Genomic DNA, 27,816 nt, shown 5'->3' with positions numbered 1-27,816 from the left:
CACACACACACACACACACACACACACACTTAACCCAACAGGTTTGTGTGTGTGTGTGGGGAGCACCTGCCATTGTTTCTTTGATGATAATTTATCTACAGTGATATAGGAACTCTAAACTGATGAAAAAAAGTGTGTGTGTGTGTGTGTGTGTGTGTGTGTGTGTGTTAGCCCTGGGTCTTGAACTCAGGGCCTGGGCGCTATCCCTGAGATTCTTTCTCTCAAGACTAGTGCTCTACCACTTGAGCCACAGCTCCACTTCCAGTTTTCTGGTGGTTCCTTGGAGATCAGGGTCTCACGGACTTTCCTGCCTGAGCTGGCTTTGAACTGTGATCCTCAGATCTCAGCCTCCTGAGGAGCTGGGATGACAGTTATACCAAATGTTGTTTTTAAGAAATAGGACAGAGATCATCTTTTGAACAATCATAGAGTAGTTACATAGTTCTTAGTTTTTGAAGGCCTGAATTTTTACCATTTGATCGTACAGCAAGTCTTGCTGTGCGAAAAATACGTTCAGGTGAGTCTTCTGGAAAATTTTCTACATTGTGATAAACAGTCAATAATCTACTTCATCAAACATTCTAAGTATTATCGATACTCAGCACTCAGAATGAGATCAACAGTCCATTTGGCAGTGGCTAAGAGAGTTCTGTTGCTCACATTTGCTTGAGTTTTCTAAATAAAATTTACCTTCAAGTTGACAATTTTTTTTTCTCCTGGCAATGAAATGTTGGTGACTCAGTTACATGGCATAATTTTGCTTTAGTCAGATTTTTATGACATATATTATATATACAAATATGTATTTTCTTTATATATTTATTATGATAGACAACATATAAAATAGAATATTATATATATTTAAAATATATATTATATTGTATAAAATATATTTTATATTATATAAAATACACATAAAATATACTACATATTATATTTTAATATCTATGCTATATAAAATGTAAGATATAAATATATTATAGCTTGGTATATATATTTAATACAATATGTTTATATGTAAATATAATATGCATTATATAATGAAATAAAATATATTCCTATAAATATATAATGAACATAATATATAATAGAAAAGAATAAAATATTTGCAATATGAATCCAAATCATTTTGACTTAGCAATTCTGGCAAAACTGTTTGGATAAAGCAGAAAAAAAAAGGAGACTTATCAGTCTGTTTCCCTTTCATAGTGGAAGGGACTTAATCATAAGTTGCGCTTCTAAAGCCGTTCCTCCCATTTTGCTTTTCACATTTGCCTCTGACAAAAACGATTGATAATGTGCTACCTTATTTAGGGCTAAAAGGTGTTCTCGATTTTATCATTATGACATATACCGAAAGGGTGTGTGTGTGTGTGTGTGTGTGTGTGTGTGTGTGTGTGTGTGTGTATTCTACTCACCCTTTTGGAAACAATGGGAGACTGGTCCAGGCCAGTAAATGTCTACTGTCATGTTCGTGGACAGTCCCAAACAGTTTCATAGTGAGCATTGATTCCCTGGGAAGCGATTTTATTTCAAGAGGAAAAGTGATCCTAAATAAACCAAACCAAAACAGAACAAGATATCAAAGAACAAAATACCACACCAATGGAGTTTCAGTATTCTTTCTATAAGGATGATTTTATAATGCGTTGGGCCAAAGTTATTAATCTATCTGCGTGAAGTTATCTCCTTGAAATAGTTTTGGTAATTTGTCACTTTTATTGTTATGAATGCATGCATAATGGTGCATTTATTCATGTTATGCAGAGGATCATTCGTGTTCGTGTTCGGGCCATTAAGTGTGACACAACTGTAAATATTCTTGCCCATATTTTCTTAGCTTTGGTTGTGCAGGTCACGTGCGTCTGGGTTTTTGGCTCAAACGTTGGCTGGGTTCAATTTTTACTTAGAGGCACTGGGAAAATGTTCACATTAAAGGTTATTTAGGCCAGGCTCCGTGGCTCATGCCTGTAAGCCCAGCTACTTAAGAGGTTGACATCTTAAGGATTGCGGTTTGAAGAGATCCTAGGAGCTGGAACTCAGGGCCTGGGTGCCATTTCTGAAACATGTTGTTCAAGGTTAGCCACAGTTCTACTTCTAGTTTTCTGGTGGTTCACTGGAGATAAGAGTCTTATAGACTTTCCTGCCTGGGCTGGCTTTGAACTTTGATCCTCACATCTCAGCCTCCTGTGTAGCCAAATGGACTTTTAATCTCTTGAATTAACCATGATCTCTAAGTAGTAGGATATTTATCCTAGCATTAAACCAACTCAACAGGCAGCATTTATTGTTATTTTTTAAACATAGCCTTTGCTTGAAACAAAGAAAAAAAGCTGACTTTTCTTTTCTTTTTTAAGATAAATGATTTAACCAAATGGAGATGACACTCACATTTCATTCCAGTTGACCAAGAAAAAGAATAATTTTTTAGCTGGAACAGTCCTGTAGTTTTGCACTTGGCATAGTTTCTTTCCAGCATACGTAAGCCAGCAGGAAAAAGAGAATGCATTATAGCTAAAGAGGGAGAGACACACACACACAGAGAAATTACATAAATGAAAAACCACCCTGATGCGATCAGCTTAACATCTGAAAGGAAGTAGCTTTGTCAGTGAGTCATCTGTTTTTGGAGAGTCCAAAAAGCCCAATGAGGAAATGAAGTTGGCTTGCTGAAAAGTGTTTTCCAGATCTCTGGGACAAGTGATGGTGAGATTTTGTGCCCAAGGCTGCGTGGTGCTCTACTACCTGAGCCACAGCTCCCCTTCTGGCTTTTGGCATGGTTCATTGGAGATCAGAGTCTCAAAGACTTTCCTGTTTGGGTTTGGCTTTGAACGTCGATCCTCAGATCTCAGTCTCCTGAGTAGCTGGGATGACAGGCGTGAGCCACCGGTGCCCGGTTTGATGAATTGTTTTCATTGGCACATATTAACTGCATAGAGTAACGTGTTCCATGGTGACATTTTCCCACTTTGGTGGGATTGTTACCCTGTTATCCTCTCCTCTCCCTCCCATCTTTTTGTTTTGTTTTGTGTTTGCTAAATAGTCCCCTTCTGACTTCTAATGGTTTTTATCGTTTTTCTCAGACTCTCACAGATCACAGAAAACACATCCTAGGAGTCTAAGTGTAGATCACTTGCTCAACTTCAGAAAGACCAGAGTGAGTTCTTTCCTATTTTAAGATTCTTTCCATTTCTCCCTACATGCATTTCTTCCTTCTCTCTGTCTCAGCCTTCTGTCTCTCTGTCTCTGTCTCTCTTTGTTTCTGTCTCTATTTCTTTCTCTGTTTCTCTCTTTGTCCACCTCTGCTTTTCTGTTTCAGTCTCTCTCTACGTCTGTCTCTTTCTGTGTCTTTCTGTCTGTTTCTCTATGTCTCTTGCCTCTGTCTCTGTCTCTCTGCTTCTGTTTCTGGCTCTTTTATGTCTGTCTCTCTCTGTTTCTGCCTGTATCCATTTCTCTGTCTCTTGCCTCTGTCTCTGTCTCTGTTCCCTTCTCTCTCTTTCTGTCTCTCTTGTCTCTCTCTGTGTCTCTGATCTCTACCCATCTGTGTCTCTGTTCCTTTCTCTCTCTTTCTATCTCTGTCTCTCATCTCTCTCCCCCACCCTCCATCGACGTTAGTCAGACTTGGTTGTAAGAAAACGAACAAACAAACAACAACAACAACAAAAACCAATTTAGAATAGACACTAGATCTCCTGGCATTTTCTACTTCCATAAGGACATGTTGACAAGAACAACTACTCTTCCCTTGGAAAATGGAAGAACAGGGAGAGGAAATACCCTTTGGGAAGCAGGCATATTAGTAACCAATGGTTTTTAAGAACAAGGGCAATCCTATGTCAACGATCTTCCAGAATTATACAAAAATCCAAGCCTTGGCAAAAAGAAGAACAATCTAGGCTCTAAGTGGAAGCTATGGAAAAATAAAAACTCATAATTATAATTATTCTTACTGATGTCTATATATATTAGATGATAGTCATATTGTTAGAACATATTATTATATTATCATTACATATTATTATCTGTTATATATTATTATCATAGCATATATTATTATCCTATCATAATGATATGATGCATCATCATTATTATTATTGTCATTATTATTATTATTATTATTATTATTTGGGTCTGGTTGTGGGGCCTGAACTCTGGGCCTGGCCACTGTCCCTCAGCTCTTCAGCTCAAGGCTAGTGCTCTACCACTTGAGCCACAGCGCCACTTCCGGCTTTTTTCTTTTTGCTTATGTGGTGCTGAGGAATTGAACCCAGGGCCTCAGGCATGCAAGGCAAGCGCTCTACCACTGAGCCACCTTCCCAGCCCCAATCATCAGTATTATTTGTGAGCAAGCCCCTCAAGGCCCACCTGTGTACCCACGGCTGCGGGAAGTTGTAAACGGCGCACACTGTGAAGCTAAGGTGGGAATGAAGTCCAGGGTCGATGGGAGGAGAACTTCTAGGCGCAGACAGGAGCTGAAAATCTGTATAAAAGCTATTGCAGTAGATATCCAATAGCTGGTGGATGGCCCTGGAAAGTTCCACTGTTCTTTTCTTGATCAGGCCTAAAGGAGGGGAAGAGAGATGGATCAGGACATTGATGAAGGGTCCCATCGACTGGAAGCCATCAAGGCCAGCGTTCCCATTTCTCAGGAGTCCATTTAAACAGAATGCAATGAAAATGACCCCTACGCAAGACAGGAGCCAACCTCCCATCTGAACGCAGCCTGGCTTCATCGTCAGCAGGCTGACAATGCGAGAACAGAGTTTGGGGGCACACGTCGGAAGTTCTTTTCCTGTTATCATTATTATCCATGAGGCGCGCTGGTCCTCTGTCACTTGAGAGCATTTTCCTCTGGTTTATGCTTATTGTTAGCCAAGGACACGATTCTACCTCGTCTGTATGTCAAATAGGGTGGAAGTCCTCAGAAGAGCTAACTTACAGTCTAACCAAATGGATACCAGGAGACTGGACCTTGAGGTATTAGGTGGAGAGGGGTGGAAGGGAAGAGGGTGGATGGGTGGAGAGAGGAAGGGAGGGAGGAGGCAGGCCTTGTATTTCATGTTCACTAGTGAACCTGGAGCCAGGTGAACTGAGGGAGGGGTGGGTGGGGAGAGACGGGGAGGAGGGGGGAAGGGGCGGTGGGCATTAAGTTGCTTTAGGCACAGTAGCATGGTACGCGCAAACTCCTTTGTACAGCTCAAGATAACAACAACAGAAATTAAAATTTTCAGGCACTTTGTGAATTCATGCCTACCTTTAATTACTGATTGACTTGAGGATGAGCCAGGGTGAACTGTGTTAGCATTTTTTTCCCCTCTAATCAGGTTACAAAGGAAGACTTGGTGGGCTGGGCAGGTGGCTCAGTGGTAGAGTGCTCACCTTGCATGCACGAAGCCCTGGGTTTGATTCCTTAGTGCCCACATACACAGAAAAAGCCAGAAATGGAGCTGTGGCTTATGTGGTAGAGTGCTAGCTTTGAGCAAAAGAAGCTCAGGGACAGTGTCCAGGCCCAGAGTTCAAGCCCCCCAGGATTGGGAAAAGAAAAAAAAAGAATTGGTTGATCTTTAACACTCATCACACACATTTTGAACATATATATATATATATATATATATATATATATATATATATACACACACACACATATATATACATATATACATAATCATATATACCAAATATTATAATATACTATATTATTATACACTACATATAATATATAACTATAGTATATATTTTTCATTCTTCTAAGTGTAATCTACAAGGATGATTTATACCAAAGTGTGTATATATGTATTATATATATATATATATATATATATATATATATATATATATATATATATATATATATCAATATAAAGGGAAAAAATGGACTTACACCTACAGGTAATGGGGGAGAAGTTGAAAGGACATCTCACCATATCACTAGACATAACTTTTTTTGGGTCAGTCCTGGGGCTTGAACTCAGGGCCTGGGCGCTGTCCCTGAGCTGCTTTTCACTCAAGGCTGGTGCTCTACCACTTGAGCCACAGCACCACTTTCTGGTGGTTCATTGGAGATAAAGAGTCTCACAGATTTTCCTGCCCAGGCTGGCTTTGAACCTCCGTCCTCAGATCTCAGCCTCCTGAGTAGCTGGGATGACAGGCCTGAGCCACTGGTGCCCGGCTAGAAATGATTGTTCACAGATTTGCTGAGGTAAGATTCTAGCACGTGCACAATCCACACCCTTGGCAGAGTTGCTCATTGAAATACATGCAACATTCTTAAATATTGTTGTAGAAACTTAAGTTGCCTTCAGGCAACTTAAGAAGAAAACTGTAGGAGGAAGATTTTCTCTGTCCAGGGTCTGTACCATTCTATCTTCTACCCGGAGTTCTACCCACGTCCTGTCCCTCTATCCTAATTAAACCAGCTCTATCCTAATTAAACCCTTTTTAAATTTTTATTTTTGCTGTGTACAACATGCCTCATTACTCACTTAGCTCTGCATAAATGTGGACCAAATCTCTGATAGGCAAATTTTACTTATGTGCTTCATTTCTTCAATGGCACCCCTTTTGTTGGAATGGCTTGGGGGGGGTGGAGATATAGAGGAGCAGAAAACGCTCTAATTAAATGTCTCTGAGCAATCAACAGTAGCAATTAGTGAAGCGGAAGATGAAAGCAGAGTAAAAATAGCAGCGGCAAGAGCCCTCGACACTCACCAACCAATGGGGAATTTCCTCAGCAGAAGGAAAAATTCCTAGAAACATCTTATTCTCCGATCTCCAAGTGGTCCCAGTGGTACCCAGAAACAGGAAGGCAGGATGCATATGCATACATGTATGTATTTATGCATACATGCATAGATGCATAAATATGAAGATACATACATGCACAAATAGGCATACATATGCATGCATATGCAGATGTTCATTTGCATATATGCATCTAAGATACATCATGAAGTTGGATCAAGCTTGCTCTCTCTCTCTCTCTCTCTCTCTCTCTCTCTCTCTCTCTCTCTCTCTCTCTCTCTCTCTCTCTCTTTTATGCCAGTACTGGAGATCCAACTCAGGGCCTCTAACTCCTGGCTCAGGATAGTGTTTTATTATTTGAGCTTTGTCTCCCGTCTGGCATTTTCCTGTTTCCTTGGAGATAAGAGTTTCTTGCATTTGTCTATTTTGGGCTCTGAACCTCCATCCTCCGATCTGAAGTCTCTTCAGTGGCGTAGATTACAGGTGTAAGTCACCAGAGCTGTAGGAGATTATTGTTTTTTATATTATTATTATTATTATTATTGCCACTGATTCCTGGCTATTCATTTTTTTAAATATTTAAAAATATTTATTTCTAAATATTTGAATACAGCCATGCATCGATTTATTTCTATTTATTTATTTATTTATTTTTATCTATTTATTTTATTTTATTTTATTTATTTTATCTATTTATTTATTTATTTCTATTTATTTATTTATTTATTTTTACCTTTTCCTGACGTCTCCGAATCTGGCTGAACATTCTAAAAGAGGAGTTTATAAAAAAAGAAAAAAAGGAAAGAAACGTTACTCAGACCACAAGATAACACCATAATCAAATCAGTAGTATCCAAAGCTAAATAAAACAAGCTTTCCCCAGCAAAGGAGGAAGTTGGGATGCGTCCGTCATGGTATCAACATCAATGAATTTCTATTAGATTTGTGAATCCTTTTTCCCTTCGGGTCATCTGAGTGTCACAACAGCCGTTCACCTCCAGATCCGTGGGCAAGAGCCGTCACCTCTGGAAGATGACCGACATGGCCCCTGGCTTTACTAGAATTCAGCTCAGCTGGGACTACAGACGTGAGTGACAGAGCCGGGCCTGCATCCCAGAGTGTCTCTCTGTGGGGGCTAGGGGTTCTCCCCCACACACAGAGGGGGAAGGAGGGCTCATTCGTGAATCGAGAGCTGTTCCTTGAGTCCCTGGGATCTGAATGTGAAGGCTAGAAAATGGTTTCCAGGGCTCAGAGCAGCAGCCTAGAGTAGAAGAGTCTCTGCATGAATGACCCAGCCTTCATCTGGCCCAAATCAGCACGTGATACATACCTGATAGATACCTTCCAGAAAGAGCCTTGGAGCCCACAAAAAATACAGCTGAAGGAAAGGAGGGTTTCTCAATTTTCAGTTTCCTGGCAGAACACTTGTAGGTTTTGTGATTTTATTGGTTTTGTTTTGGTACCGGTCCTGGGTCTTGAACTCACGGCCTGGGCGCTGTCCCTGAGCTCTTTCACTCCAAGCTGGAGCTCTACTACTTGAGCCACAGCTCCACTTCTGGTTTTCTGGTGGTTCATGGGAGATCAGAGTCTCACGGACTTTCCTGCCCAGGATGGCTTTGAACCGTGATCCTCAGATCTCAGCCTGCTGATGTAGCTGGGATGACAGGCGTGAGCCACTGGCGCCCGGTTGAATTTTAGCATTGTGAGCATCAGCTCTGGGTAACAGAAGATCACCTGCCTGGCGATTGGGTGAGGAATGAGTACAAATAAAACAGAATTAAAGAGTGGGATTCAAAAGTGTCTATCAAAAAGCAATGATGGCAGGTGCCCTTTAGCTGTGGTTTGGTGACTGCAGCTTTCCATATCTACCAATATCAAATGGAAAATTCCAGAAAGAACCGATACACAGAGCTGCTTCATTCTGTAGGTAATCCAGAGATTTTCACAGTCTCATCTTTCCCAACCAATTGTTTTGTTGTCAGTCACATAATTCCTTTGTCATCTGGTTTACCACAGAACGGGATTCTGTGGTAATTACATTCAACTATCCTCTGTTTTCTTTAATAATGGCCACCAAATGTCAGAGTGCTGATACTGGTGCTTTTTATTGGGGTACACTGTTATAATTGTTCTGTTTTTATTAAACTTTATCATAGGTATGGTTGTGTAGCTGAAACTTGATATCTAAGCCGAGCGCTGGTGGCTCCCGCCTGTCATCCCAACTACTCAGGAGGCTGAGATCTGAGGATCATGGTTCGAAGCCAGCCTGGGCAGGAAAATCTGTGAGACTCTGATCTCCAATGAACCACCAGAAAATAGCAGAAGTGGAGCCGTGGTTCAAGTGGTAGAGCGCCAGCCTGGAGTGAAAGAGCTCAGGGACAGCACCTAGGTCTTGAGTTCAAACCTCATGACAGACAAAACAAAACAAGAAACGTGTTATCTTGGGTCATATTCATACCTCCCAAAGATGAACGAGATTACTGTATTGTTATTAGCACTATTAATTATTATCACTTACGGTATCTTTTTGCCTTAACATCTTATCAAACCAACAAGAATATATTCTTTTAAGCTGATTCTTAAGATTTCTCAGGCAATAACCACTCCTTCTAGTCTTTTCTTTTCTTTACTTTTTGTTTTTTTAATGCTAGTACTGAGACTCAGGATCCCGGTGTTATCTCTTAGCTTTTTGGTGATGGCTCATGTCAGACATTGGCATAATGATTGAGCTATGCTGTGCACACACACACACACACACACACACACACACACACACACACACACACACACACACACACACACACACACACACACACACAGCTAGCCCTCTTCCTCCCCAATTAATACATTATGCTCAGCTGTAACCCGACGGCAGCTGGCGGTGTGAACACATTCACCTCTGCTGTTCTCTGGACAGCAACGCCGATGAGCCCCAGGTTGTTGATCGCCTCTGTGATCTGTCTGGTCTCGATGCACCCCAGAACCGCACAGATGTCCCTCACTTCTTCGGTCAGGCCCTTCACACAGTGCTGTAGATGACAAACACGCACGTGGCCACTCATTAAAACGAAGACTGCATTCAGTTATCTCCCAGTGACTTCTTTTTTCCACCAAGAGGGAACAGGATAGAAACATGGGGTGCTGTCCACACAGTGGCTGAACCCCAATTTGCAGCATAGGACCAACGCCACACCAGTGTGCAAATGGAATGAAACATCTGTAACATCAGAATCGTCGTTATGGATTATATTAATTTGTTTAACCTGCTCAATGCGATCATCGTCTATTAGTAATGCATCATATTGATGAGAGGGAGGGAGAGGAGGAGGACAGAGAGGAGGAAGAATGGAAAGAAGGAAGGAGAGAGAGACAAAGATGGATTTATAGCACAGAAATGCTGTGAAGTGCTATTGTAGAGCGTAATACTGCTAACAACAACAACAATAATAATAACAGTAATCTGTTTTTTTCTTTGGGAGATATGAATACGACCCAATGGGTACTGAAACCTTCTGTGCCAATATAGATATCACATTTTTTGTTTTGTTTTTTTGGTCATGAGTTTTGAACTCAGGGCCTGGGCGCTGTCCCTGAGCTCTTTCACTCAAGGCTGGTGCTCTACCACGTGAGCCACAGCTCCACTTCCAGTTTTCTGGTGGTTTATTGGAGATCAGAGTCTCACAGACTTTCCTGCCCTGGCTTGCTTTGAACTGTGATCCTCAGCTGTCAGCATCCTGAGTATCTGATGTCTTACCCCTGTCATCCCAGCTACTCAGGAGTCTGAGATCTGAGGATCAAGGTTCAAAGCCAGCCAGGGCAGTGAAATCCGTGAGACTCCTATGTCTAAGGAACCAGCAGAAAGCTCCAAAGCAGGAATTCATTGCATTCTAGAAAATTCTAGCTGTTGGTAGAGGGAAGAGGATGAGCAGAACCCTGGATAAATCAAAATCTGGGTGGACAGGTGGTGTCTACAAAGATGGCTTGCACCTAATGATAAAGGGGAAACTGAGGCTCCTTCATATTCTGAGTCTTCCTATGTGGGAAAAAGAAAAAGTGAACCTGAAAAACTGAACCCCTACCTCTTCTTTCCTATTTGTCATTGCGGAGTATGATTTTTATATTATCAGGAAACTGTATTTCATGTGAAAAATCTTGCAGGTGCAAAATATTTGGATATAAAATGCATATTTACAAACACATTTATATACAAATCTATGCATGGGATAAAAAATACATTATACATGGGGCTGGGAAGGTGGCTCAGTGGTAGAGTGCTTGTCTTGCATGCATGAGGCCCTGGGTTCGATTCCTCAGCACCACATAAGGAGAAAAAAAAGCCGGAAGTGGCGCTGTGGCTCAAGTGGTAGAGCACCAGCCTTGAGCTGAAGAGCTGAGGGACAGCGCCCAGGCCCAGAGTTCAGGCCCACAACAGGAGCCCCCCCCCAAAAAAAGAAAAAAGAATACATTACACATGGATGCATACCTTCTATAGATGTAGTACATCAGCTAACATCCTATCAGTCTGTACATTTTATTATTAATATATAGCTTATATAGGCCACAATTACATTAATAAGTGCATTATATGTACCAACTATTATAATGATAATAATAATATCAATGTGTAATATGTAATATGCAATTTCATATTATATAATTATGCTATTATGTAATCAATCTATCCTCTATCATCTACCTACCATTTATCTACCTATCTTTATCATCTATCTTTATTATTCATCTCTTTTCATAATCTATCATCTGTCTATCTAGCTTCTCTTCCCTATCAATCTATCATCTAGCTCTATCATCTAGCTATGTTTATCATCTGTCTATCCTATAGCTATCATCTATCTACCTGTCCATCTGTCTGTCTGTCTGTCTGCCTGCCTGCCTGCCTGCCTGCCTACCTGTCTGTCTATCTATCTGTCTACCTATTATTTATCTGTATGTCTATCTGTCTGCCTACTTACCTGTCTGTCTAGCTGTCTTTCTTTCTGCCTATGTATCTACGCATCCATCTATCTGTCTGTCTGTCTTTTATGTCTATCCATCTATGTTCAATTATCTATTTACCTATCTATCTACCTATTCATCAATCAATCTGTCTATCTGTCTGTCTGTCTGTTTGTCTATCTGTCTATCACTTTGCAGGAGTTAGACGTGTGGGCTACCTACCTCAGCTTTGCCATCAGAATATTTAGAGGGTGTTTTTTGCATTGTGCAGATGTCCCAATGAGACTAGACTGAACTTTTCCTCGGTCTGACTCTGTGAGTTAAGAACACAAAGCAGCCCCTGACCACAGCTGAGCTCTTGCTGTCAGCTGCGGGATCACCGGCTGGAAGGAGCGGCGTGTGGACGGCGTCTGCTCTAGGCTCACCTGCAAAGGGCTCTGGGCTCCAGGGAAGACGGCGGGGGAGCCGTGGGCCTCTGCCTGGAAAACAACAGAACAAAAGCAGAAGAGGAGAGAGAACAGAAGAAATCCACGCAGGACTCTCAGCCAGCCATGTGCATGCTACAGACGCGCCACAATTCACCATCTTCCTCTGACTGCTTCTCAGTCATGCAGAGGAGTGCTGAACACATTTAAGTAGCGAATATGGTCATTTGAGGGTTAAAATAGGATTTCACAGCTGGGAGCCGGGGGCTCACGCCTGTCACCCCAGCTACTTAGGAGGCTGAGATCTGAGGATCGCAGTTCAAAGCCAGCCCGGGCAGGAAAGTCCATGAGAGTCTGATCTCCAGTGAATCACCAGAAAACAGGAAGTGGAGCTGTGGCTCAAGTGGTAGAGCACCAGCCTTGAGTAAAAGAAGCTCAGGGACTGCGCCCAGGCCCTGAGTTCAAGACCCATGATGGAAGGAAGGAAGGAAGGAAGGAAGGAAGGAAAGAAGGAAGGAAGGAAGGAAGGAAGGAAGGAAGGAAGGAAGGAAGGAAGGAAGGAAGGGAGGGAGGGAGGGAGGGAGGGAGGAAGGAAGGAAGGAAGGAAAGAAGGAAGGAAGGAAGGAAGGGAGGGAGGGAGGGAGGAAGGAAGGGAGGGAGGGACTATTCTTTAGAGTTTGTTGTATTAGTGAAGAGAGAGGGAAGAAAATCTTCCATGAGGAAGCTCTATAAATCAGCCATTTTACCCATCAGCCCAAATGTCCAAATGAACGAGAGTCCAAACCATCTAGAAATAATCATTCTAAGGGGAAAAATACCTGGCAGCTTCCCTGTAATATTCAATTAATATTCTTGATATGGCTTTGGTTTTCAGACCAGGTGTAATCATCCAGGTTCAGGGAAGGGGATCAAAACTCAAGTCTTCAAGCCATGATTGTTTCTGTACATCGATGGAAGGCAACTGGATATTTAACTTGTCACACAAGTAGAAGGTGAAAACTTATATGATCCTTTTATAGCATGTCCCACATGCTATCTATCTATCTATCTGTCTGTCTGTCTGTCTGTCTGTCTGTCTATCTATCTATCTATCTATCTATCTATCTATCTGTCTGTCTGTCTGTCTGTCTGTCTGTCTGTCTGTCTGTCTGTCTGTCTGTCTGTCTGTCTGTCTGTCTATCTATCTATCTATGTATATGCTCATACATATTTATTCTTGATGTTTCCTAGTTTGTTTTTTTCCTTTCAATCTTGGTTAGAAGTTCATCACTTTGGCTCTCCTTCGCTCGGGAAACTGCACACACAGCAGCTCATTGACAAGTTAATTTCACCCCAAGGAGGACCACGGCTGGCTGGTGATCACGCAAAGCCATTTCTCTGCTGTCGGGGCCAATGATCAAGTCGTAGAAGAAACATTCCCCTTCCCCACCCCCACTCCCAGTGGCTAACGGTTTTGTTCCCAAACCCATGCAGTGGAATTTTCTGGAGACTCAGAGAAGAGCAGGTGCAGATTCTCAAGAATGTGAGTGAGAGACAGAGAGAGGGAGAAAGTGGGAGGCAGAGAGAGAGAAGGTGGGAGAGATAGAGGCGGAAGGAGAGGGAGAAAGAGATGGAGAGAGAAAGGAGGAACAAAAGAAGAGAGAGAAAGAGAGAGAGGAAAGAGAGAGAGAAAGTAGGGAGGGAGGAGTCTATATAAATATTATAAAATATATTCTATCATAACATATACCAAAATATCAACACGTAAAAACATATATAAAGATGACATTTTATACATAAATATATGAAGACACTTAACGTATATATTTACGGATATATGTTGATGCAGGCGTCTAGAGTTACATGAGCAGATAAACTGTATATTCTACACGCAAATAAAAGTGTGTCAATAATACGTCTGCATGAAATAGATGCAAATATATATATATATATATATGTGAATGAAGTGCGTGTCTATTTTACTGTCTAGAGGAGCAGCATGTTGCAGGAAGATGGAGAGTTCTAGCAAAGCAGAACTTGCACAGAAGCACAGTCAAGGCACAGGCATGGAGAAATTAGCAACAGAGTGGCTTTTTTTTTTTAATACTCTGGCCCTGAGGGTGGAGAGGTGGCGTGGGAAGCAGAGGCAAAGGCAAAGCCGTGTGTGGGAAAGCCAGGCGTTTTAATTAGGAGCTATTTAGTGCCTCCATGTCGGCAGGATGGCCGCAGCGACCAGGCCGATACCTGGGTTTGCAGCAGGCGATCCACCTGGACGTGGAATCTTCTGAGAGCCGTGCAGAGACGCTGTCTGAAAAGAAAAGACGATTGGTCAGAAGGAGCAGGGGTCTCGATACTGACCTTGAATACCCATCCTAATTATTTTCCAGGGAGTTCCAGAAGGAATTTCAAGGAAGAGAGAGAGGAAGAGAGAGGGAGAGGGAGGGAGGTTGGGAGAGACAGAGAGACAGAGAGACAGAGAGAGAGAGTGTGTGTGTATGGACTTCAGTCCTACAGAGCTCAGCAACACACGCACAGCCCAAAGTTCACAAGGAGAAAAGCCCTGGCAAAAGAAGGGGAGACCATTCAGACCAGGGAGAGATTGTTCCAGAAGGCGTGAGGAGTTCTTCAAATGCAGCCAATGCAACGAAGAGCCGCGTGGGGAAGAGAGAATGATTGCCAGAGGGAAGCATCCAGGAGAAAGCATCAGGCTGGGCCGGGCTGTGGCTCAGGAAGCGGCTTGTGTGGCAGGTGCACCGTCCTGGGTGCCATCCCCAGGACCGGAAAAAGAAAGAGACAGAGAAAGGAAAAGACAAAGACAAAGACAAGACACACACACTTATAACAGATATGCCATATATATATGTCTTTTATATATATACAACACTATATAAAACTAGATATGAAATTAAACTGTCCATAAAACTGTATATAACTACATATAGGTATATAACTATAATATATAACTGTATATTACATATAACTATATATAATAACTATATATACTATATAACTCTATATAACTAAATGTAACTGTATAACTATATATCATATCACTCTATATAATTATAACTATATGTAACTATCTATAAGTATATAACTCTATGTAACTCTATGTACCTGTATAACTATATATAAAATATAACTATATAATAACTATATATAACTGTATAACCATATATAACATATAATTCTATATAACTATATGTAACTCTATATAAGTATATAACTCTATATAACTATATGTACCTGTATAACTATATATAAAATATAATTATATATAATAACTATATATAACTGTATAACCATATATAACATATAATTCTATATAACTATAATAACTATATGTAACTCTATATAACTGTATAACTATATATAAAAATATAACTATATATAATAACTATATATAACTATATAACTATATGTAAATGTATAACTATATATAACATATATATAACTATATATAACTGTATAACTATATATAACATAACTACACATAACTATAATAGATAACTAACCATATATATTTATATTATATATAATTACTATATATTATATATAATTATCTATTATATGTATTATATATGTGTGTGTGTGTGTGTGTGTGTGTGTGTGTGTGTGTGTGTGTGTGTGTGTGTGTGTGTGTAGAAGTGCAGTGGCTTCTCTGGACCCCGGGGAAGCTGGGATTCTTGCAGCCGGCGGTCCCACTGCTATGAGCTGGGCTTTGAAAATTCACTCCCAGAAGGCGGACTTGGAATAGAATGAAATGTAAAATGCCACACCTGGACACGGTCCCGCTGGGCGAATGTTCTAGAAGCTGGCTGGTGTGGAAACGGTGGCGGTCATCCTCGGGCTGTGGACAGAACAGGCTGATGAGCGCCCCAAACAGGGTGTGGGTTCCTAGGACTGCCATCCACCTGATCACCGCCCTGCAGACTGCGATCCACCTGTTCCCCACAGGACTGCGATCCCCCTGTTCACCACAGGACTGTGATCCCCCTGTTCACTGCCCTGTGGACTGCGATCCGCCTGTTCACTGTCTCATCCACCACCTCAGACACATGAGAGTCCCTGGGGAAAGTGAGGACTGAGCCCAGGGCCACTGGCAAAGCTGCTTCTCCTCTGTCTCTGTCTCTGTCTCTCTGTCTCTGTCTCTGTCTCTCTTTGTCTCTGTGTCTTTGTGTCTCTGTCTCTCTGTCTCTGTCTCTCTCTCACACACAATGTTGACCAATTACCTTAGAGCTCATGTCGCAAACCTTTGCAGGGTGCATGGAAATGTAGGCACATCTCCCGCTCACTGGAAAGCCCCTGTCTGAACTCTGGGGCTTCTCCCCAAGTCCAAACTCCCCTCCTCCTCTGGACCTCCATGATTACTACCCTGGGAATGAATGCGGTGTTCCTCCCCAGAATCATGTCTTCATCCCAACCCCATGTCTCCCACAGAATCGCCACGAGTGGGCTGAGCAGACACGTGAAATCCTGAGACACAGAACACAGGTGCAACCTCAGGCCTTTGTTTCTTTATATTCATTCATCTGCTTGCTTCGTTATCTGTCAGCCCTGGGGCTTGAACTTGAGACCCGGGTGCCGTCCCTGAGCTCTTTCGCTCAAGGCTGGCACTCTACCCCTTGAGCCAAAGCACCACTTCTGGGTTTTTTGGTGGTTCATTGGAGATCAGAGTCTCACAGACTTTCCTGCCTGGACTGGCCTTGAACCACGATCCTCTAGATCTCAGCCTCCTGAGTAGCTGGGATGACAGGCGTGAGCCACACCAGCATTGGAATTCCATGGACAGGAGTCTGAAACGTTGGTGATTTGGGAATTACCAAATTGTGCAACGCACAAATCAGACTAACATCCTTTCTCCTCCCTGCTGCATTCCGTCTGCCACAAAATACAATGATTCCAGCTTGTATTTACGTGGGTTTCTTTTTTCGGTCACAGTGAGAGCGATCCGAAGGATCTCACACGTACCCACGCCGAAGGTATTCATTGCACACTTGATAATCTTGCTATTTATTTCCTATTTCCTGCAGATTTCCATTCCCCCTTCACCCCCGCCCCGGGGCCTAGACGCCATCAAGAATGGCAAAGGCAGAGACATCCATGCAAGTGATATTTCTAAACAACTCTCTCTTGGTCTCATTCTCATTTCCCTGTCATTGTATCGTCACACGCGTTTTCTTTTAAATGATGAAACACCTGAGATTAGATTAAAAAAACAAACCATCTATATCACACACTAGACGTCTGTTATCAGAGAGAGAGAACACATAATATATATATATATATATATATAGTCTCACACACACATATATATAATATGTATATATGTATATATATAATCACACACACATATATATATAATATGTGTATATATATAGTCTCTCACACACATATATTGCTTAAAGCAGATAACTGGAGGATATTGCAGATAAAAAAACAGAACTTCCAGAATATCAAAAAGCTCCCTCCATTCTGCGTAATTTAGGGCTCCAGGGTATCCTGGAGGTGCAGATGCTTCCTTCACTAGGCAGGTGTGACCCTGTGAATGATGACCTATGACCTATGACCTATGACCAGGTCAGGACTGTGGACGCAGCCCAGGGCCCCGTGGGTTTTTCCCCTCGTGTGAACCTCTCAGTGGATTTGTTCCTGCAAAGCCCCCCGGCCTCCATCAGGCCAGGGCTGTTGTGTTTCCTGATCATGCCATGGCTGTGGGGCTGGGCACGCATGCTGTGTTATTACCCAGCCTGGGCCGGGCAGAGACACATGCGTGTGCATGCGTGGGCTTCGGGACTCACCCGACTCTGCTGGTCCTGAGCGACGAGGTCTGAGATCAGCCAGAACGCGCTCTGCTCTTATGCTAGCTACAGCTGCCTTCTTAATCCTCCTCCTCTCCCTCCTCCCCTTCCCCTCCTCCTCCTCCTTCTTTTCTTCCTCCTCCTTCTTTGCTCCTCCTCCCCCTCCTCCTCCTCCTTCTTTTCTTCCTCCTCCTTCTTTGCTTCTCCTCCCCTTCTCCTCCTGTTCTCCTCCTCCTCCTCCTCCTCCTCCTCCTCCTCCTCCCCCTTTTCCTTCTCCTCCTCCTCCCCTCCTCCTCCTTTTATTCCTCCTTCTCCTCTTTCTTTCCTCCTCTTCCTCTCCTCCTCCTCCTCCTCCTTTTTTCCCTTCTCCTCCTTCTTTGCTCCTCCTCCTCTTCTCTTCCTCCTCTTCCTTCTCCTCCTCCTCCTTCTTTCCTCCTCCTTCTCCTTCTCCTCCTCCTCTTCTCCTTCCTCTTCCTCCTTCTCCTCCTTTTCCTTCCTCCCCTCTTTCCTCCTCCTCCTCTTCCTCCCCCCTCTCCTCCTTCCCCCTCCTCCTCTTCCTCCTTCCCCCTCCTCCTCCTTCCCCTTCCCCCCTCCCCTTCCCCTTCCTTCTTCCCTTTCCACTCCCCCTCCTCCTTCTCCTTCTTTTTCTTCTTCCTCCCCCTCTTCTGACAGCACTGTGCTTTGAATTCAGGGCCTTCCTGCTCACTCAGCTTTCTTGCCCAGCTGGAGCTCTACCCCTTGAGTTATGCCTCCAGCCTGGTTTTTTGCTAGCCGGTTTGGCGACCACAGACTAATGGATTTGTCTTCCGGTGATGGCTCTAAACCCCGATCCTCCTGATCTCAGCTTCCCGAGTCCCCACCGCGCCCGGCCCGGAGCCTGCCTTCCTTCTGCAGTCTTCCATGGTGGAGGGAAAGAGAGGGAGCAGGGGCGGTAAAGCTCTTCCTGCAAGGGCGTGGACTTCATCTACAAGTCCTGGCCTGCCTGCTCTCATCTGAAGACAACTAAGCCCAGCGACCCTCCCAGACAAGCACTCAGACAAGCACCCAGACAAGCACTCAGACAAGCACCCAGACAAGCACCCAGACAAGCACCCAGACAAGCACCTGGCATGACCCATCAGGGACCGAGCCTTGGGTGCACGCGCACGTGCGCGCGCGCACACACACACACACACACACACACACACAATGTTGGGCGGCCAGGCGGTTAGAGCAAGCATCCCATCTGTGTTCAGGACTCAGGTCTGAGTGTGCTCACTGAGCATCATTCATTCCAAACCCGCAGAGGACTGAGCATCATTCATTCACTCATTCCAAACCCACAGAGGACTGAGCATCATTCATTCATTCATTCCAAACCCGCAGAGGACTGAGCATCCTTCATTCATTCATCCCAAACCCGCAGAGGACTGATCATCATTCATTCCAAACCCACAGAGGACTGAGCATCATTCATTCCAAACCTGCAGAGGACTGAGCATCATTCATTCATCCCAAACCCACAGAGGATTGAGCATCATTCATTCATTCCAAACTCATAGAGGACTGAGCATCATTCATTTATCCCAAACCTGCGGAGGACTGAGCATCCTTCATTCATTCATCCCAAACCTGCAGAGGACTGATCATCATTCATTCCAAACCCACAGAGGACTGAGCATCATTCATTCCAAACCTGCGGAGGACTGAGCATCATTCATTCATTCCAAACTCGCAGAAGACTGAGCATCATTCATTCCAAACCCACAGAGGACTGAGCATCATTCATTCCAAACCCACAGAGGACTGAGCATCATTCATTCCAAACCCGCAGAGGATCTCGTGGAGACAGAAATACTTCTCCCGAGCTGTTACTTCCTGGAAACCAACCCGAAGGGAGTCCCACCTGTCGAGCGAACTTCCCCAGCGTGGCCCCGCGTCTCTGCAGGTGAAGTTGAATCACCGATTTCTCTTTCTGAAACACTTGGTGGCTCCCGAGGCGGTGATCGCTGAAAAAGAACAAAAAGATAAGAAATTAACACAGTCATACGCTTCTTTTTTTGGTAAATGTCGGTTGTGGGGCTTGAACTCAGGACCTGGGCGCTGTCCCTGAGCTCTTTCACTCAAGGCTGGTGCTCTACCCTTGAGCCACAGCTCCACTTCCGGTTTTCTGGTGGTTCCTTGGAGACCAGAGTCTCACGGACTTTCCTATCCTGGGCTGGCCTTGAACCATGATCCTCAGATCTCAGCCTCCTGAGTAGCTGGGATGACAGGTGTGAGCCACAAGTGCCCGGCTTCCAACTTAAGTTATTTAAAACAACAGCAACGCTGCTGTGTTTTATTGACGTGTTTTGTTTCAAAGATCTCGGTTAACTATACATGAAGTCCCAGGAGAGGAAAATAACAAAGCTTCCTGTGAGAAACTCGGGGTTCTCACGGTGATAGTTGAGGGGAACAGTTGGGCCTACCTATCTTCAGAAAGGCCAGACAGATGCAGCGTCGTTTGGTTGGTGTTTACTAAGTGCTCTGCCACTTGAGCCATGCCTCCCTTCCAGATTTTTGCCGGTTATGTCAGAGGCGTCTCCCGGACTTTTCTGTCCAGGTTGGCTTTAAACTGCCATCCTCTAGCTCTTAGTTTCTTGGATGGCTAGGATGACAGGTGGGAGCCATAATACCCAGGTTATTAAAAAATATATCAGGTCTAAGACCTCAGCTGTGAATGGAGTTAAGTCTCTGTGAGACACCCAAAGCTTCCGTGTTCTTCTTCTTACCAAGAACCCTGCACCTTCATGATGTATCCCCCCAATAAATATTTCAACCCCTCCGGGGTGGTGTGTGGCTCTGTGAATTCTTGGGCACACTTGTCTTGGCAAACGAGCACTCGTAAGTTCAGGCCTAGCACACCATGGTGCGTGTGGTGTTTAAAAATAGTTCCACGGAAAGATGTTTATAGAAAGAGACTGATAACCCGAGGCCTGGAAAAAGGTGGGAAAAAAAGATAGGCAAATTCTTGCGCTTTGTTTTATGGGTTCTTCTATGCAACGTGCACCATAAATATTTATTCCGTCTCTGTTCACCAACCGATGGTGATGAGCCGGATTCTTTCATCATGAGAGTGAAGGCATTTTCTTGTGTTATAAGATTTGGTTGTTTAAAGATTCCAGTGGCCAAGCAAGTAATGGTCGCAGGGGAATATTGTGAAATATTAATACCTTAGACAGGAAAAGAACACTGTATTGCAGCTTACTGCTCTACACCTTTTAAGTGTGCTTCTTTTATTTTTAAAGAAAAAAAAGAATTCAGCCATGATGCGGACTTTTAAAACATGAGTGGGTTATGCATCTTCACTCAAGTAGAACAAAATCTAAGTAGATCCGTCTTTGTGTTGTTAGCAGTCATTATTGGTATGGTGCGGGGGCGGGGGGGGGCTTTCTGAGCAGTTAAGGGACAAGTGTGCATTTGTACAAACACCTTTTTGACACTTCTCACTTTAAAGGTAGACAATATTATCTCCATCAGATCTTGAATGTCAGTAGTAAGCTGGAATTTCCACCAAGAACACAGTCCTAGATATATATAAATTATAAATACCACATTTATATTATATTATATAATTATATTATATATAATTGTATGCAATATGTAATCTATAAAAATACATAAAATACATATAGATGTATAAATGTATTACATAAAATATTTATTATATATAAATATACAATATATGACATAATATTTATATATTATATCTTTATGTAATATATAATATATATTATTATATATAATACATAATATATAAGATATAATATTTATTTATTATATAAAATATAATATTCATATATTACATATTATATACATTATATATTATATTATATATTAATATTTATAATTATCTCTTATATAATATATTTATATATTATAAATATTTATAGATATACAAATATATATTTATATAAATTTATATATATACAATTATATATAAATTACATATGAATTTATATATACATATATAACTATATTTATATAATATAGTATATATTTACATACTCTATAAATAGAATACACACATATTTATATTATATGTTTGTGTTTTTATAGTTAAAGATCCCTGATAAAGCTCCATGAGAGATCATTTCCAGAAGCCAGGGCTCCTCAAATTCATTCTCACTTTGCCTTCAGGGGAATCACGAAGGGAGAAAGTTAAACTTTATGTCTCAGAGAGCACCCCCACCCCCCAAAAAACAAAACAGAACAGAACAGGAGGTGAGCAGGAGGAAGGGGAGGTGTTGGGAGGCGCGCCCTCTAGGGGCTGAGCTGGGTACCAGCAGCTCTAAGCGGACCCCCCAGCCAGGCCTCCCAGCTTTTCCCCTGCTGAATGCATCTCCTGCAACCTGCCAGGGGTCCAGCCGGCCTCTCTCCCTCCACAGCGGCTCCTGCTGGGATCACAGGCCAGGTACAGCCCACTGCCCGCTTCCCAAAAGCACCTTCCATCAAATCCACGTGGCTTTCTTCATGGAGAAGATGCTGTCACACAAAACCCCCATGGGCCTTTTCTATTAAGATAGGGATTCAAAGCCCCACAGCCACCCGAAGAGAAAGATGTTACAAGAGATGCTGGGGTGTGCAGGGTGCAGAAGTCTAGAAAGTTCCTTGGAGGGGTTGGCACCCAGCGTTGGTTAACGGAGGCCTCCATGGCCTGACGATTAGAAATAGGGATTTAAAAAGAAATTCATCTCCACGTTTTACTATATTTCCCTCCTCCGACTCTGTAGAGGAGAAAATACTCTGCAAGGTTTCCACGACGCTGAACAATGAAGGATCAAGGTGAAAAGAACATTTTTTTTTCTTTTGCCAGTCCTGAGGCTTGAACTCGGGGCCTGGGCGCTGTCCCTGAGCTCTTTCACTCAAGGCTGGCGCTCTACTCCTTGAGCCACACAGCTCCCCCTTTGGGTGTTTGCTGGTCCTTTGGAGATGGGAGTCTCACAAGCTTTTGTGCCCTGGGGCTGGCTTTGAACCACGATCCTCAGATCTCAGCCTCCTGAGTAGCTGGGACTACAGGCGTCAGCCACCAGTGCCAGGCTGGAGTTATTATTATCTTTTAAATAAACAAAAACCAAACACTTGCAGGTGTGAAGTCAATGAGATGTACTTTTTACAAAGTAGGAGTGATCACCTCTGTAAAAAGTCCTCCGAACCGCTAATTTGCAGAAGATGATCTTTGGGAAAGAGCCGGTCGTTTGGAAAGAAGTGTAGAACTTCGGCAATGAGGTCCTCGACGAGATAATTCGCTAAAAAGGAAGAAAAAGAAGAAGAAAGTCAATGATGATACAGAATGGAGAAGGTTTGAGCAGAAAGCAACTCCATCCTGAAGTTTTGCGACTCTCTGGCACCACCCAGAGGAGATGTAGGGAAGTGCAGCTCCTTTATTTCCCAGGCTCCATTCAGAGCTTTTCTCTCTTAATTTCCATCCACTCCTTGTGTAGAAAACAAATGAGACAGCCAGGTGACAGTCCCTTACTCCTGCCTGTAATCCCAGCTACTCAGGAAACTGAGACGGGAGGATCGCAGTTCATTGCCAACACCCAGGGCGGGAGGAGGAAAGATTCCAAGAGGCTTTAATGTCCAAGGAAGCATCCAAAACCACAAGTGGAGGCTGTGGTTCAAATGGTAGAGCACCAGGCCTTGGACAAAAAAAAAAAAAAACCCACAACAACTCAGGGACAGTGTCTAGGCCCTGAGTTCAAACCCCAGGATCAGTCCCCAAACAATACAAACAAACAAACAACAAAATAACCAGGGGCTGGGAAGGTGGCTCAGTGGTAGAGCGCTTGCCTAGCACGCATGAGGCCCTGGGTTCCAATCCTCAGCACCACATAAAGAAAACAAACAACAACGACCACAAAATAACCAAACCAGGCAAGGTGTGGTCTCCTCTTGTCAATTTGTGCTTTGTCTAAAAGATAGGCTCCTGCCTGAATGAAGAGAATTCCCACTGACCAAGCCGAGACCCTTGGATCTCAGCCTCCTGAGTAGCTGGGATTACAGGCGTGAGCCGCTGCGCCCAGCAGAGAAAGAGAGAAAGAATCCTTGAAGGTCTGCTCTCTCCTCTTCACATTTCCAATCCAACCCAGGCTTCTCAATTCTTTGAGTCTTATTTCCCTCTGGGGGCAACGTGGCATCGCAGTTCTAGATGTTTCTGGGTGATTTCCAGGCTCAGAGCAGGTTCATGACTGACTGCTTCTACCTGGCGGGGTGAGATGCATCACCCGAGGTGGGTCATCAGTGGAGATGTGCACGCTGAACCAGACGTTGGAGGAGAGCTGGCGTGGAAAAGGGGTCGTAGGGTTCCAGATGGTTCCCGAATTTGAGTGGATGTCCTCTGCCCGATACAGCTCTCTTATTCTGAGAAGGAAACATGGAAGAAGGGCTGAGGATAAAAAGAGAACATAAAAAGGAAGAGCACCCAGAGTAGAGTTGCGAGAAATTCCTGCGCTGTTGAGCTGTACAAGAGAATAAACAAACGAGAAAGAAGACAGGAGCGATGGACTCATAAAACAGTGCTCCTAACTCGGGGCCGGATTCAGTACGATCACAACGATGCCAAGAACTGGCAAAACCGTCTCTTGGCCTTCCCAGGGATCCCTCCTATGGAAAACATGAAAATGAAGACTATATTTTTCCCAGCCAGGTGCTGGTACCTCACGCGCTGCCGTCCTAGCTACGCCGGTGAGCTGAGATCTAGAGGATCGTGGTTCGAAGCCAGCCTGGAGCCTGGACTGGTTTTCGAAGTCTGTGAGTCTCCATCTTTGAGTCACCAGCAAGAAGTCACACTGGAGGCGTGGTTCAAGTGGTAGGAGCACCGGCCTGACAGGAGTGACACCCCCGAGTTGAAGTTTATTTCCATAAATAGAAGAAGACACGAGGCTCGGTGCTGGGCACGATTCCTCGCTTAATTGATTTTGCTCTTGGTGTCTCAAATTCCTCCCGAGATGTCACCCGTGTCCCATTTCCCCAAGCTGCAAGTGACTAATTTTGTTGTTGGTTGTGGGGCTTGAACTCAGGGCCTGGGCGCTGTCCCTCAGCTCTTCAGCTCCAGGCTGGTGCTCTACCGCTTGAGTCACAGCACCACTTCTGGTTTTCTGGTGGTTGATGGGAGATCAGAGTCTCACAGATTTTCTTGCCCAGGCTGGCCTTGAACCGTGATCCTCAGATCTCAGCCTCCTGAGTAGCTGGGATTAAGGCTTCATTAATCCCCTCCCCCTCTACTTCCCCTCTTCATTCTCCCTCCCCTTCGTCCCCTCTCCCCCTGCTTTCTGAGTACGTGTTTGCTGGTGTTTATGTTGTTGACATATGAATAATCCTTCATGCCTGGAATAATTAATAGGCATCAAGATAACGTTAAGTCAATGATTAGGGCCTTTAACAACGAGATCAGCGCTCATTTAGGAGGGATACCAGAGTCTAAAATGAATAAAAGCTGAAAGGGACTAGCATGGGAGCTTCAGTAGATGCAGGTGGTATGGTACGGATGGCGATGCTTAGAGAGTCAGCCTTTGAATGATACAGCGACCTTTGCATCCTGAGGCTCGGTTTTAGATGAGCAAAAGGGAAAAGCAGATCCTGTAGTCACCAAATTTGTTTGGCAAAGAGCAAACAGAAATGCATTTAGCTACGGACTAGCAGATGCTCCTATGCAAAAAGAAAAAGAAAAGAATGTCTTTGATAGAAGGGTGACCCCATGTGAACTTAGGTCAGCTGGAAGGGTCCGGCACACATGTCATTAATCAAGTAACGAATTCAACACGAACCAAACCGTGGAGGACCTGCAGGAGCAGCTTTGGAATCGTAAAACATTCAACTTCAGTTTTCAAAAGAGAAAAACATCCATTGGATGATTTAAAAAAAAAAAACCTCAGAAATGGCAACAGATACTGATTAATGCATGCGTTCATCAAAAGTGCTTCCTTCCTCTTCCTCCTCTCTTCCTCCTCTCCTCCTCCTCCTTCTCCTCTTCCTCCTGTCCTCCTCCTCCTCTTCCTCCTCTTCTCCTCCTTCTCCTCTCCTCCTCCTCTTCTCCTCCTCCTCCTTCTCCTCTCCTCCTCCTCTTCCTCATCTCCTCCTCTTCCTCTTCCTCCTCCTCTCTTCCTCCTCTTCCTCCCCTTTTTCTTCCTTGACTCCCTCTCTTCCTCCTCCTCCTCCTTTTCTTCTCCTCCCCTCCTCCTCCTTCTCCTCTTCTCCTTTCTTCCTCCTTTTCTCCTCTCCTCCTCCTTCTCTTCCTCCTCTCCTCCTCTCCTCCTCTTCCTCTTCCTCTTCCTCCTCCTTCTCCTCTTCTCCTCCTTCTTCTCTCCTCCTCCTCTTCCTCATCTCCTCCTCTTCCTCCTCTTCCTCCTCCTCCCTTCCTCTTCTTCCCCCTCCTTTTCCTCCTTCTTTTCCTCCTCCTCCCCTCCTGCTCCTCTCCTCTTCCTCCTCCTCTTTTTCTTCTCTCCTCCTCTTCTTCCTCTCCTCCTCCTCCTTTTCCTCCTCCTTCTCCTCTTCTTCTCCTTCTCCCCTCCTCCTCCTCTTCCTCATCTCCTCCTCTTCCTCTTCCTCCTCTTCTTCCTCCTTCTCTCTTGCTCCTCTTGCTTATCTTCCTCCCTTTTTTCTTCCTTGACTCCTCCTCTTCTCCTTCCTCCTCCTCCCCTCATCCTCCTCTCCTCTTCCTCCTCCTCCTCCTCTTCTTCTCCTCTCCTCCTCCTCTTCCTCCTCCTCCTCCTTTTCTTCTCCTCTCCTCCTCCTCTTCTTCCTCTCCTCCTCCTCCTTTTCCTCCTCCTTCTCCTCTTCTTCTCCTTCTCCTCTCCTCCTCCTCTTCCTCATCTCCTCCTCTTCCTCTTCCTCCTCCTCTCGTGCTCCTCTTGCTCCTCTTCCTCCCCTTTTTCTTCCTTGACTCCTCCTCTTCTCCTTCCTCCTCCTCCCCTCGTCCTCCTCTCCTCTTCCTCCTCCTCCTCCTCTTCTTCTCCTCTCCTCCTCCTCTTCCTCATCTCCTCCTCTTCCTCTTCCTTCTCTTCTTCCTCCTCCTCTCTTGCTCCTCTTCCCTTTTTCTTCCTTGACTCCTCCTCTTCCTCCCCCTCCTCTTCTTCCTCCTCCCCCTCCTCCTCCTCTCCTCCTCCTCCTCCTCCTCCTCTTCCTCCTCTCCTCCTCCTCCTCCTCGGCTCTATTCACAGTGTACAGATATTTGGCATTACTCATGCAGCAGTGATAAGCCGCGTAGTATAACGCAGGCGCTGCGATCCAGGCCTAGCAACTTCAGGGCTGCTCAGGGTAGAATCCTACTCACTTCTCCACGTGGTCTCGGAAGGAAGTCCAGCTCGCTGGGCCGACTCGCTGGACCACGAGGATTTCCAAGGAGCAATCGCTCGGCTGAAACAAACACAAAACCACCGCAAAGTCAGGAACCCAGCAAGGGTGGGTGTGGAGAGGAGTTAAACGCCAGCATTCTCCACCTGTCTCCAAAGTGCCTTTCGCTTGTTATCATATTTTCACATTTTGTTAATAATCGATGTGATGCCTACATAGAAAGAATGCTTGCGTATAAAAAAAATGAGCACGTGCTTATCAAGCTACAAGTGAACACACTGGATGGTACAATGAAAATATACCCCAGACACAGTGACCACAGGACTCTAGGCATCCACACACAGGGAGACCCCCCAAAAATGCAACCTCCCCAGATTTATGTGAAATCCTACTGCGGCCATACCCATGCTCCAAAGAAAATGGAGAACGTTTTACACCCCTTTAGAAAGTTCTTGTTTTACTCAATCACCACCAATCAATACGGGACCGTGCCCAGGCCCTGAATTCATGACCCATGCTGACCAGTACCACCCACAAAACAAAGCAAAACAACCCCCTACATATTCTTAAGACGTATTGGTCTTTGATTCAGGTCATTTCAG

At 44.1% G+C, this 27,816-nt stretch overlaps 1 protein-coding gene across 1 annotated transcript in view; it reads right to left on the bottom strand.

The window, feature by feature from the left end:
* The window catches only part of Pik3c2g (phosphatidylinositol-4-phosphate 3-kinase catalytic subunit type 2 gamma), a 120,614-nt gene that overhangs the window by 83,217 nt on the left and 9,581 nt on the right, over positions 1-27,816 (bottom strand). Inside the window, exons 3-14 of the mRNA XM_070011653.1 lie at positions 27,195-27,277; positions 24,126-24,283; positions 23,055-23,169; positions 19,788-19,890; positions 15,881-15,951; positions 14,346-14,409; positions 12,123-12,176; positions 9,639-9,770; positions 7,475-7,508; positions 4,366-4,561; positions 2,392-2,514; positions 1,419-1,550 (exon numbers count right to left, since the gene is read on the bottom strand). Coding sequence (XP_069867754.1) covers positions 1,419-1,550; positions 2,392-2,514; positions 4,366-4,561; positions 7,475-7,508; positions 9,639-9,770; positions 12,123-12,176; positions 14,346-14,409; positions 15,881-15,951; positions 19,788-19,890; positions 23,055-23,169; positions 24,126-24,283; positions 27,195-27,277 — 1,265 coding nt within the window. The remainder of the gene's footprint in view (positions 1-1,418; positions 1,551-2,391; positions 2,515-4,365; positions 4,562-7,474; positions 7,509-9,638; positions 9,771-12,122; positions 12,177-14,345; positions 14,410-15,880; positions 15,952-19,787; positions 19,891-23,054; positions 23,170-24,125; positions 24,284-27,194; positions 27,278-27,816) is intronic.

This window comes from Dipodomys merriami, unplaced genomic scaffold (assembly GCF_024711535.1).
Source record: "Dipodomys merriami isolate MVZ:Mamm:240054 unplaced genomic scaffold, mDipMer1.0.p SCAF_84, whole genome shotgun sequence".
In the NCBI taxonomy this organism is placed as follows: Eukaryota; Metazoa; Chordata; class Mammalia; order Rodentia; family Heteromyidae; genus Dipodomys; species Dipodomys merriami.
Note: the sequence above shows the minus strand (reverse complement) of the source record. Positions and strands in the feature narration are given on the sequence as shown.